At 38.7% G+C, this 13927-nt stretch overlaps 1 protein-coding gene across 1 annotated transcript in view; it reads right to left on the bottom strand.

Annotated features, from left to right (window-relative positions):
* Positions 1–5803: 5803 nt before the first annotated feature.
* Positions 5804–13927, bottom strand: part of IRAK3 (interleukin 1 receptor associated kinase 3) — a 37139-nt gene continuing 29015 nt past the window's right edge. Inside the window, exons 9-12 of the mRNA XM_006923926.3 lie at positions 11496–11694; positions 11186–11248; positions 10936–11100; positions 5804–9088 (exon numbers count right to left, since the gene is read on the bottom strand). Coding sequence (XP_006923988.1) covers positions 8585–9088; positions 10936–11100; positions 11186–11248; positions 11496–11694 — 931 coding nt within the window. The 3' untranslated portion in view covers positions 5804–8584. The remainder of the gene's footprint in view (positions 9089–10935; positions 11101–11185; positions 11249–11495; positions 11695–13927) is intronic.

Below are 13927 nucleotides of genomic sequence, written 5' to 3'. Positions count from 1 at the left end.
GGCAGTACCTTTCCAGAAGAATCAGCAGCGAGTTCTCAGCAGCCTCATCAGGGCAGTGGGCGTGGGCTCTCAGTTATACTTGTTCCCTTTTTGCTCCTTCATCCATAAAAGTGAGAATGGCTTCCTGTAGTTATGAACCTCTGGATAACTTCACATATTCCTTTTTCTCTCTCTTCTAGCCTTTCCAATCTTTTGATAACCAATTCCCAATATTAAATTCTATCTGTTTGGAATACTTCGTAGGGGTTCTAGTCTTCCACAAGGACAACCACTAATACAGATGAACCTGTAGCCCAGCCTATGCAAAGAAAAACATGAAGTAGATAGGGGTGGAAGAAGGTGGTCACTGATAGGCCAGGAAAAATGGCCTATCAGTAATAGATCAGATAATTGGGCATCTTTATAAAGTTAGAGACAACGTGCCAGGACTTCTGATGTTAGCAGTTTCAGGTAGTGAAAGGCCCAGGGTGTGGCCTTGGAAATAGTGGCTGAAGTGAAGTGGAAGTGAAATATAACTGTAGTTGATGAGATCTTTTAACTGTGGTGCAATGATGCTACTTGGTTCACTCAAATGATTGTTGAGATAAGGAATGAGGACATTTTCTAAAATATGATAATAATTTTTTTATTAGAGAAATACATTTTAATGGCCAAGACAGGATACTGGTAATGACATGAATTATTTCCCCCTCTTCAAATTGCTAGACAAATGCGTAATGAAAATGTCAGAGATTACTCTGCCTTCTGTCTCAGGCAATAGCCTTAGAGCTACTGGCAGTGAGTTAATATGAACACGCATATTTGGCTCTGTAAGCATACTGGAATCTTATATTTTCCTCTAGGGTATATAAAACAAAAACAATAAAAGATCATAGATTAATATTTGCCCTTGGCTGAAGTCAGTGAAGTCTATTTAAAGATCCTGTGGTACAAACATAAAAGAAAAAGAAATATCACAAGGCCCGATGTTTAATGGTTCGGCAAGTGCACTGTAATTAGTACACTTTCAGAAAGACATGAAATTATCATTAGTGAATAATGGGATTAAGAAGATTAAGAAGACCACTAGAAGTTATTTATACCTCATTTCAATGTGCTGTCACACTAACTCTAATTTACATTAGATTTATGAGTTCAATTCCTTGACTTTTCTTTTGCCGAAATCTTTGCAGTGATGGTACCATTGGTATTACCTGGCATTTCCTTTCCAGAAAACAGAAAAATAGCATCAATACATTCATTTGGTATCAAAAGGACAAAATCTGTGGCTGTCTTATGCTCTTAATGACCCTGCACTTATTTATCTTTTAGTTAGATTGGCCTAGGAAGTGTTCTTATCATATTTACACCTCTGTAACTTACTTTTGTCCATAAAACAGTCCTTCCAGATAGAATTCATTAGAATTGGTATTTTACCCTGGGGTATACTTTGCTATCTCCCTTTATAATTAATGCATTAGTCTGGATCCCATTAGGATTGTTACACAGGCTCCATCTCTACCTGCTGGAGAAATGTATTCAGTCACACTTTCCCTGCACTACTGCAAGTTTTATTTTCATCTGATAACTACAGCCAAGAGTCTACTTAATTCAGCAAATTAAAAATTTTATGCAGGCTAAAAAGGGATAGTGGGGCACAAATCTGGGGAATGGATACTTTTATCTCCCCAAAGATTTTTAAATTTAACTGTAGGTTACTCTTTGAAGTACTGATTTGTAAGTAGAGATATTAAGGGTAATTTTAAAAGATTTTACCCAAATAGACTAATATTTAAAGTCTTCTCAATTGTACACTGTAATCTGTCCTCTATTCTTGTATTTCAGTTTGCCCAGCTTTGCCTCTTGGATTGCTTTTTTATAAGCAATGTTACTCAGGGGATACCAGACAAATCTATGTGGGAGCTTCCGTCACTAAGCTTAGAAGACAGAAATAACAAAGGGTGATGGCATAGAAGCACATGACTAGTTGTCAGTTGTTACCAACGGCACAACTAAGCAAAAAGCCAGGCAAATATACACATGTATAGGATATTTTTTCCAAAATAAAAAGTTTTATTATTTTCAGGTAATAAAAAGAATACATGCTCATTATAAAAATTTCAAATATATGAAAGTTTAAAAAAGTAAAGATCACCCAAATACCATAGCCCAGAAAAAAGCCATCATTAACCTATTGGCAAAGATCTCTCTATGAAATATATATTATTCTAAGATATCCAATGTTATAAATGGGCTTATATTAAATGTGCTATTCTGGAGTCAATTTTACGTTCTATAATATTTCAGGGACAAATTTCCATAGCAATAAACACAGATCTAAATAATCTTTAATGACAGTTGCATACAACTCAATTGTATATATGTGCTATAATTTATTAAACCCATCTACTGAAGGACATTTAGGCTATTTCCAATGTTTAATATCATAGCATCATAAAGTATATCTTTGCCCTCTCATTTACACATTTGTGTAATTCTTATTTAGTAAGATAAATTCCTAAACAGATTGCTGGGTAAAAGTATATCATTTAAACTTTTGATACCTGTCACCAAATTTAATACATATTGCCTTCTTAGAAAGGTTGTAACAATTTTTGCTCTTGCCAACAGTGAACAAGAATGCCCATTTGCCCATATTCTTGTCTTACTTCAATATCTGCCAATCTGAGAGAATAAAATTTAATACTAATAAAATAATAAACACATATTTATTGGCTGCTTTCATTTTCAAATAGGATACTCTTTATTTTTAAGTTAACTCTTTTCAGAGCAGATATTTCCTGGACTTAAGTAAACAGTTTTCAGTTCACATCCTCACTCCAATGTTAGTGTGATTCAGGATGAGAGTCAATATCCTTGAGATCATTTCCCTTGATCTTACAGTAATAGAACCTAGCTCAATAGGGGTTTAAAGCTCAAATATATGAATGCACCTAGCACACTATTGGGCACATCAATGTTAACTGAGTCTGAATCTCCTGCAGTTAAGCTCTTTTTACCTCCTTAGCCTTCATTCTAATTAATGTTGGTCTCTAAGAAAATTTTACAATTAAGGAGCAAATGAAAAACTTTGGAAATACTTGTAGAAATATCTCTGTTTATGGAGATGACCACAAAGTTTGCAATGAGGCAGATGACATCAATTAGAAAGCTCTTATGTGAAAATTCGGTAGGCAGTGCAGATCTTTGAAATAAAAATGCCTCCCAAGGAAACAGTAGCATATCAAGTCCAATGGACCATCAAATATCTATAAATGATTTGGGACAGAAAATGGAAACAAAATACAATGAACATCAATTTATTTCCTGTCAGATGTTGCTTTATCATTGCTTAAACATGGTTTGGGAATATCTTCTACCATAAAGCAAATTTTTAAGAAATGTACACAGTCAAACTCCTTTTCTCAGAGATCTCAGATATTAATATTTGAAATTAGTAATTTTTATCCAGTAATGGTGAGATGGAATCATTTAAACAATCAGTTGGTGACAGTATGACTATTAGAAAGACAAACTTTGGGTGCAATGAGATGATAGTCTTGATACATTAGATATCAATGATTTTGAAGATGTTCTGAAAGACTTTGATTCATTCATTTTACAAGTATATATTGGGCCATATTATGTGCCAGATACATGAGCAGTATATAACCCCTGCCCCCAGAAATGTTTCAGTTTGTGAAGGACAAGAGAGAAACAAACGGGCAATACCAGTATGGGATGATAGTGAGGTGAGGTATGTGTAGGTGCTTCAGATTACTTAGAAGAAGCCTGTTGAAGATGCCATTGGTAGCCAGATAAATGCCCCCAAAGAATCATAGGTCAATAAAAGAATAGAATCTGCCATAGATTGCTTAGTGCACACTAATAGCAAAGCAATGGGCTACCATGAGATATCACCTGTACAACAGGACAAGGAGAAAACCTCCCCGAACCCCTATGAAAGAGTTGGCAGAGAAGCCAGGGTCTTTATTCAGACAACACTCTGAGATGGCTCAGTGCAACTGGTCTCATGGAGAGCTGCCAGTTAGTGTTAGAACTGAGATTAAAACTCTCTCACTGTGCTTCCTATTCACCCATTCATTTATTCACTCAAACGTAAGCTCCATAAGGGCACAGATTTTTGTTGGGTTTGATCTTCGCTGTATCCCCAGCTCCTAGAACAGTGCCTGACACAAAAGAGGCTGTTGATTAATATTTGTTCAATGAATGAAGGATGGATGGATGGATGGATGGATGGATGGATGGATGGATGGATGGACGGACAGACGGATGGATGAATTCATTTAACTCACATCAAATGACAGTGGAGGTGGGTAACTGCGGCAGAGGGGCAGGATAATGAAAAAGGCAGAAAACATGGCTTGTGTGACTAGTGAAAATTTGTGAAATCAATAAATGACTTCACATTCATCCCTTTCCATGGGAGCTTGAACCTGCAGTGGCTTCTTTGTGCCATGTTGAATACAAGAAAGAATATGGGCTCAGAAGTCAGACAGATATGGGTTCAAATTCTGGCCCTTCCAGATCTGGGAAGACCTCAGGCAAGTTCCTTAACCTCCTTGAATCAGTTCCTCATGTATAAAATGGGATTTATACCTTCAGAGTGGCTGTGAGGCTTAAACAGGAAAAAAAATGTTAAGCTCTGGACCCAGTTTTCTTCATCTTCACCCCATTCTTCCAACTCAGGAGATGGGTTTCTGCAGAGTTCTGGTAGAGCTGTGGGCCTCCAATTCTTTGGATAGCCATCCTGGAGTGTTTCTTGGTTATTCTTTTCTATTTCTCTTACTTCCTTCTCTCTTTCCAGCAAACTTCTCCAAGAAGCTTTCCTTACCCCCTCGAAAGTGCACAGTAATCTCTGCCTCCACCTCACCCTTTCAGCCCTTACTTTCAGTTCCATCAGTTTGTGGTTCGAATAACAGATGTCACCAAACTGTTAACTGGGGCCTTTTCTTCCTTACTTGGTGTCCTAGTGGCCAATACAGTGCCTGGATTCTGGCAGATGCTTAATAAATGCTACACAGGATAATCCTCACTTCCTATGCTCACTGTACCTCAGGTCATAAAAGTCGTTTTACACAGGCTGAAGTACCACTGCATGAAACTATGCTATTATGTAGTGAGTCATGGATCATTACAATTATCAAGAAGTCGATAAAAATTAATTGTGTCTGAAACCCCATACCTATTTTCAAAAACAACAAAATATTTTCTCCATGTTTTAGGGCATTACAAAATGGGACAAAAACCTTAACAGTTAGGATCTGCTTGGAGGATTGTCCACGGTGTATTATGAGGATAAAAATGAGGGAAATTCTTTACTAATTCATGTTTGCTGATCATGTATCTTAGTCACCACATCATGAAGCCAGGAGGTATCTCTTAGTGCCCATGGCAGAATGAAAGATTTAATTCTTATAAATTAACATTTATTAACACAACCACTAGAAGGCAAATCTAGTCAGGAGGACTAGGTCACTCAGAAAATTGGTAATTTCCAGTCACAGTGGCATTTGCTCAGACTGCCATTAATCAGGTTATTGACAGCTAATCTGACTTGGTCCTTTAGATATCCAAAATAGTCACTCCTCAGCAAGGTGATCTAGTCAAAAGATCATTGACTAAGGGTATTTCTAGAGCTTCTACTCTACGTTAAATAAAATCCTAGGTAATAGTGTAAATATAAAAGAATGAAAAGAAATTATACTCTTTTCAAAAAACATACAACCAAGATGGAAAGAGAGAATCTGCCTACCTGAACAATTTGAGAAAACTTTAAGGCAGCGGCTCTCAGAGTGGCCTGTACATCGGCGGTGGCAGCAGCACCAGGAACTTGTTAAAAAGCCAGATTTCTAACCCCAGATCTACTGCTTCAGAAACTAGGTGGGCCCAGCAATCTGTGTTTTTAACAGGCCTTCCACATCATTTTGATGCACATTCGAGTTCGAGAAACACCGCGTTAAGTCAAATAAGCAATTTCAAATCAACATAAAAGCAACAGATTACACATGTGCTGAGTAATGGCACAGGCCTGCTGTTAATCAGAGCTTCCTTAATGGCCTCTCACTGAAGGTACTGTGGGGTCCAGATTCAAAGTGAAAAACAGTTTAAAATAGAGTCAGCTCTTGATTATCTTGATTACCTCATTTGAATTATTAGTGGCAACTTCCCTTGATTCCAGGCTAATTTCTCCAATTCAGCCAAAAAGACTTTCAGACCATATCTCTTAAATAAACTAAATCAACCTTGGAATGGTCTGCAGTATATAAAGCCAAATGCCAAAGACGTTTACTACTGCTTTTCATTAACATGTGTAATCAAGAGTTGCCCACTAGGACCGGTCACAAGAATTAAAATCATATGAAGTCAAGTCCAACCCTTTCCCCCTACTAGCCTTAGCACGAGGACAGTTTGGAAGCATTTGAACACATACATCATGATCAGATGGAGAAGACAGCACTGGACAGCCAAGTCCGCTACAGACCACAGCCTGTGAACATGGCCTCTCTCAACTGTTTACCTGGGGTCTTTTTTTGGCCTGTCAATTAGACTAAGACTTATTGTGTTTTGAACCTCACATTCTGCCATGAGATCCTTTTCCCCAGAATTATAGTTCCATGTTTCTGACCTTGCTCTGCTAACTTGGCCCTGATTCCTGATTGACTTCCTTTTTTGATTAGTTGTTCTTGAATCTGAACTCCAATCCAAGTATGATTAACCCAACAACACTGACTCACACACACACACACAAACACGAAGGCATGTGCCTTTTCCTCATGCACAGAAAACTAGAGGTCTACTCTTTTATTATAAATGTTCTGGAGAGGGGGATTCTGTAAATCTTTTGGAAATAGTTTTCTTGGAGTGTTTCCATCCATCATCATAAAGACAGTCATTATCCTCACTTTGTTAATCTACTCAGCAATGTTTACTATAGCTGAATTTTTGATTACATGGGTTCATAGAGATAATTTAATTCAACTTAATTGATAAGGCAACACCTGATCCTTATAGGATAACACACAAGGACTTGAAGGTATGGCCACTACACACCCAGGGAATGTGATAGAGTAATAGCTCCCCAAAGATGTCCATGTCCTAATCCCAGAAACTTGTGAATACACTGCTTTACAAGAGAAAAGGGAAAGTGTAGGTGTGATTAAATTAAGAATCCTGAGATGCAGAGATTTTCCTGGATTTTCTGAGTGCACCCAATACAATCGTAAGGATCCTTATAAGAGAGAGGGCCAAAGTACAAGAAAGAGGTGATAAAGAGAGAGATCTAGATTTAAAGATGCTATGTTGCTGGCTTTGAGGATGGAGAAAAAGGCCATGAGCCAAAGAATGTAGGTGGCCTCTAGAAGCTTAAACAGGTAAAGGAATGAATTCTCCCCCTAAAGCCTCTGGAAGGAATGCCAAGGACTTCTTACTTCCAGAACTGTAAAATAATTCATTTATGTTGTTTTAACCCACTACATTTGTAATAATTTGTTACAGCAACAATAACAAACTAATACAGGGAGTTTACAATCTAGTAAGAGAAAGAAGATGACACAAACAAATTAGATGTAATTCAGAAAGTGACTGGTAAAAAATAGAAATACCAAAAAAATTCTATGGAAATGCTGGTCAAGTGAGTACTTCTTGCTGGAGAGGTTAGGAAAACTTCCAGAAGGATGGCCCTGAAGGATTGGATAAGACTTCAAAAGGGAGAGATGCAGTAAACAGCAGAAGAAAAAGCACAATCAAACCTAAAGCTGACCAGCCATTTTCTCAGGAACAAAATTACTTGATTAAAATTTCAAACACTCTACTCAGGATATAACAGGTTCCTACGTTTGTAAAAAAGAAATTGTAATAACAGTCAATAACTATACAATGTGTTATAAACTATCCTAAGTGTTTAAATACAGAATACAGCTCTTGGACAAGAATCTCCTTTCTATACAGAATATGTCATACCCAAAGGTGAACCTGACTTATTTTCAGACAGACAGGCTTAACAGGGATAAACAGAAAAGTACCAAGGGTCAATCAAAATAAATGAAAAGGCAGTTCTTTAAAGGGCATCTATTAACATTTACAAACTAGACATTCCTGCAGCCTTCACAAGCAAGCTAAACCACACAATGGAATCCAACTGAACTGAACATAGTTAGCAGACTAGAGGCTCTGAGGACTCATCTTGGTGTTGATGCAGTAGACATCAGAATCTAGTTTCTCTTTGGTAGGTTTTGATTGTTTTGTTTGTCTGAAGTCAGAGCCTATTACTTAAGATTCTTGGACAAGAATCTCCTTTCTATACAGAATATGTCATAGCCAAAGGTGAACCTGACTTATTATTTTATTAAGATCTTGTCCAAGATCTTAAGTAATCTCGAACGGCTCTAATTTAGCCTAGGTTTGATCATGAGGCAATTAGCCAATAAAACAAACTTCGAAGCCGGTCTGTTTTGCGAGTTAGAAAGGATAGGATTGTCCAGACTGTTGATCTGCATTACCCAGATTCACCACTGATCATCCTCTTGGCATTACTTATGATGACAATGGCTTCCCAGGACGGGACCTATCCTCAGGTGCCTCATTAATACTTGCCATCTTCTTTATCTTCTGGTGAAATTGATTCCTCTTTGTACTGTTCACATTCATTCCAAAACAATTTGGAGGAAGTGCTAGCCTCCACTGGCCTGCTCCTGTAAGAATGGCCTGGAACTTCTGTAGACGCATCCACTTTCATATCATAGGCCCTTGAGTCCTGGGAGGGAACTGCATGCTCTGGAGACCAACGCTCTTCACAAGAAGAACTGGGCATGTTGCGAGCATCTTCATTTCTCTTACTCCCTGTCTTTTTGTCAAATCCCAGAAATGTAATTTCAGACTGGCTGCATTCAAAGGGAACTTTCTGAGTCATTCTATCTCTTTTCAAATGCTTATCACAAAGCAGTGAATGTCTTTCATCATCTTCCACTGGAACACTTGGTACATTATCCAAGAATAGAGGAGAAGGACACCTGAAGGACTTGAGGGAGGTGGGAGGATCTTCGGCAAAATATAAGCTGGCTTGAGTACTTTCAAGAGTATTTAGGACCTAATTAACCAAGAAGAAAACAAACATCGAGTTCAGCTTAAATAACCTTTTCTTTTACCTTTTTCCTGTCTGCCTATTAAGAAATATTCTCTTATTTGCATAAAGTTCTACTATAGTATTTGGAATAAGTAGGGATTAAAGATTAGCTAATCTCCTTCATTTTATGAGTAAATTAAGTTAAGCAAAGTATGAAAGAAACTGCACAGAATTAAATATCAAGAGATCTGACTTTAGGCCTAGATTTGCCACCAACTACTTTGTGACCTTGGGTCAGCCTTTCATCGTTTGTTTAACCTCAACCTTAATATGTGGAAGATTGGAAGGGTCAGGGGATGAGGGACCCCATCCATAGTTCTCAAATGCCAGATTTACTTAGCGGAACGTTCTTAAAATGCAGACCCTTTAGCCCCAACCAAAAGACTGTCATTCAAAATATATGGAGGTGAGGGCCCAGGAATCTGTATTTTAAAAGCTTCCCAATTTATTTGGATGTGCAGCCCAAATTGAGAACCATTGACCTGATATAAAATAACATATACCTTCTCACACACACGTAATTTATAAAACCCAGAAATATCAGAAATACAAAAAATATAGGGAGCTTTACAATTTACAAAGTGCTTTCACACACACCACCTCATTTAATCTGCACAAACAACATTATTATACTCATTTTATAGATAACAAAGCTGAGGCTCAGAAAAGGGAATCCATATCACTAGCCAATAAGGAGCAGACTGGTCGCTTGACCCTAGATCTCTGGTTCCCATTTCCATGTCCCCTCCACTATATACCATGTAGCTCCTTTCTGGGCCCAAGATTCCAGGCCATACAGCTAATACTGGTGTGTGGTGGCAGGCCTGCAATATGGTTCACCTGACTCCCAGGCCAGTGCTTTTTATATTCTGATTACATCAATTCCTGTTTAGAACCTTTCCACAGCTCTATGGTAGACTCAGGATGAAACCCAAACCCTTAGAATGGAATTCATGTCTCTGTATCACCTGGGACATTCTATCATTATAAACTACTCCAACTTGTCCCTCACCACCATCCTACTTCCATGATGCAGAACTACCTCTAGTCTTAGCAACATAAAATCTATCCCCTCTGAGCCTTTGCAGATGTAAATTCTCTCTGCCTGGGATATCCTTCCATCTTTAAGGCTATCTAAATCCAACCTGTTATTCAAGTCATAGCTCAGCCATCACCTCCATCAAGAAGCTTCCTTGACTTCCATAGGTGAGAACGTGTTCTGACTCTGTGCTCCCTTCTTGGCTTGTGCTCCCATCTACCATTATGCCTAGCTCTCTTTACTGAAATTCCACGTTTACTAATCTGACTCTCCTATGGACTGTGGGCTTGAAGGCAACAACTGTATCTTGATCGCTGTCGTATCCCCAGGACCTAGCACAAAGTCTGGCACATGCAAAGTAGGCACTAAATAAATATTCGTTAATCGTAAACAAATGAACGGATGATTAAATCAATGGACGGATGAATAAAGATCAACAAGAAAAAAACCAATAAGGGAAATACATACTGCATTTTTAATGGGCCAGATCTCCTAATGAAGGTTGAATAAAATATTCTCTCCAAATTACTCATATGTTTTTTCGTTAAATTTTTTGTGGTGCCCTGGTTCTGCCCAATAATGTCCTCTGCCAGAGTACCAAATGATGTGACTTTTTCGCCCGGAAAAGCTATTTATTAGATTAGAATTCTCTTTGGGATAATTCTGGAGTGTCTCATTGATAAAGAATTCACTTAGACACACAATTTATTCCATTTAGATTTCCCATGGTTACTATGGGCTCGATTTCTAATAAAAATTTTTGTATACATACTTCGTCCATCGATGGTCTTAACTTTGCCCGTGCTGCCGCACACTGGCCTGCCAAAGAGAAGAGCTTGGCGGAAAAATTCCGAGGGCAGGGAAACACGTTCTTATCTAGAAATGAGAGACATGAATCGAGGCCTCTCTTCTCCATCAATTCCATAAGAAGATCCCTCTAGGAAGAGAAGAATACAACCCCATTTAGAACTCTATCAAAAAAATGACCAAGAAGTAGGTGCAGGAAGGAAGATCATTCTTACCAGCTGAATATGCTTTGGGTCATCTAACACCACTTTACAACCTGTCAGAACTTCCATTATAACCTGTAAAGAAGATACAGAAAGTCAGTGACGTATGTTAAATATATACACACAATTAGTAGCAACTGTTAACCTTAACAATGAATATAGTTCATTCCAATTAATGACTTTATATTTTATTTCTGACTGACCACACAAAATTAATGTATAAGACAGTGAATAATGGGAAATCAATAGATCAAAAAGTTAAAGCCTTTATAAAATTGTCAGAATGTGATAAATTTTTCTCCTTTGTCAACTTGGTACTTACGATTCCAAAACTGTAGACATCGGTTTTGGTGGAAAGTTTGCCCTGTCTGATATATTCTTCTGGCAGGTACCACAAGTGTTTACTGCTGCTGCTGGTCATGCTTATGGTAGAGCTCTGATGGTCTAGGTGGGGTCGGAAGTGAGCCATGGCAAAATCACTTATTTTGGGTTGAAACTGATCATCCAAAAGTATGTTTGCACTAAAATTGTGGTCAAAGACAAACAAGACAAAAACTTTATAAAAGCATTTTGGTGAAAAAACAACATGACAAGCTCACCTTCATGTTGGGCAATTCCAAACACTGACAAATAAAACCATATATAATTTTCCATGAACTAGACGTCATCTTCTCATTTTTCTTAAAGTATAAATCAAAGTGTTGTATAAAACCTAAAACAGAACCCTGACCTAGAAACAGCAGGCATTTCGAACTTGCAGATGCAGATATGGAGTTGGTGCATAAAGCCGATGCTTTGTCAGTAGGAGAAACTAATTGAACCAAAGCAGCTTTCCTTGTGCTCTTCTTACACATAATGAGAATAACTGGTTTTTAACCCGCTAATAATTGTCTGTGATGTGTATAGAGCTGTGCTGTGGAATGCCCTGCTTAAAGCCACTAGCCTGTAATAATTTGAGGAATCTTTGGTGGCCCTTGCCTTAAGGACAACCCTACTCCGTTCCCCCATCTCTATGGCTTCTTTGTCTTTGAGTCTTATTTAAAATATAAACATCTGCAGAGGCAAAGGCAAAGTGCCTGGAGTCAGTTTTAGCTGTTTGTTACATAAAAGCCTTAAGAATCACTTAACATCTTGGCTGAGAGTAAGCCCTAACTTATTTTTACCTTCAAAGGGCTGAAGGGCCATCACAGCAGAAATAGGAAAAGTCAAGCCCAGGGGAAATGCATTCCACATGGCCCCCACCTGGGGTGGGTCTCAATTCTGCCTTTCCCCGGCCCTCTAATTGCTGGTGCTATTTCACCCCTTAAGCCTCAATGTCGTTGTCTTTTCTCATAAGTGAAATGAGGAAAACAATAGAACTCACATTACTCATGGGGGATGAAAAAATTCTAGTGCTTGGCATACAGTAATGCTCACTAAATGGTCACTAAGATGAAGATTCATCACAAGAAAGCAGATGGATATCGATAAAAGAAGTGGGTGGTCCAAGAGAAAGTTATCTACTTTTCAACTTTGCTTAGGGCTCTTTGGAGCTTGATTTTTATCCCCTGAAACCAATGTTTCTAATAGTAGGCCTGCCCACCCGAAAGGCCACGTGGTATATCTGGAATACTTACATGCCGTTATCAAAAGTGGTAATAGCACAGCTGCAGGATAAGAATAAGAAATTCTTAATCCTGAACAAGTATTGGATCTTATAGAAGTTCCAAAAGTCCTTGCTCTCCCTGTACAAGTAAGCCGACAATCGGACCCTACTTCCACAGGTCTGAACTGCAGGCATTGTTATGATTCAGTATATTAGAGTCCTAGTTCTATTTAGAGAATTCGAAGCTAAGGTCTCGAGAATTCTAGTCCAGACTTTGTCTAGGACTGGGTTGACAACAGACAAAATGATGGAACTCCCCAGGGCCCTTTAAGGAGAGAGAAGACACACTGTAAATTTTATTTGAGGCTCCCTTTTTTCTAAGAGCAACAGGAGAATTGCAAAATCCAAAGGGCCCACCTTACACGTAAGCCCCAGGACCGTTACCAGTTGTATGATCCTTGCATTTATGAGGAGAAAGTCAAAGAGGCACTTGGATCGATAAGCACAGTCCTCATGTTCCTCTTTCTCCTTGCCTTGTCTTTTCTCTCCAGATGTTTCAAACCTGGCAGCTTCTAAGACCAGCCTGGGTCTCATACTTTTATGTCACTCCTCATCCATCCTTTGGCTTTCTCACTTGGAAAACAGTATTAACTATCCTGATAGACCTCTGAGGATGAAGAATACACTAGAGCCAGATCCTACCTCCCTTCAGCTCTAGGTAAGAGACTAATAGACATAGTTCATAATTACTTCTTCCATAGGTATACATGTCATTTGTTCAGATCAAGCCTGAGTCTTCTGGAAATGCCTTGATCATTTCATAGGGCTAGGATATTTAGTGCAGGAGTTGGCTCAGGGTGCCAGGAAGGGAGGCGGGGAGAGAGGGCCATTAACTCTCATGACCAGGACTAACCTTCTGCCACTCCAGGCTCTGCCACACCATCTTCTGCACCCCACCCCACTTTATCTCAGCCTAGGAGGAAGTTAACAAAGCTCTGAGTGCCAGATATTCAATGTCCAACATCTAGCCCTCTTCTTCCCCCACCCCAGCTCTATAGAAGGTATAAAACTGTAACTTAAAATGTCAGGACCACGAGAATGTGAAAAGCTGAATCTGTGAACACTTAGACACCTTGAAGGATAGATCTTTTCTAAGTACAAAACGGGGG

This window comes from Pteropus alecto, unplaced genomic scaffold (assembly GCF_000325575.1).
Source record: "Pteropus alecto unplaced genomic scaffold, ASM32557v1 scaffold76, whole genome shotgun sequence".
NCBI classification, from domain to species: domain Eukaryota; kingdom Metazoa; phylum Chordata; class Mammalia; order Chiroptera; family Pteropodidae; genus Pteropus; species Pteropus alecto.
This window is presented reverse-complemented; position numbering and strand designations above follow the sequence as displayed.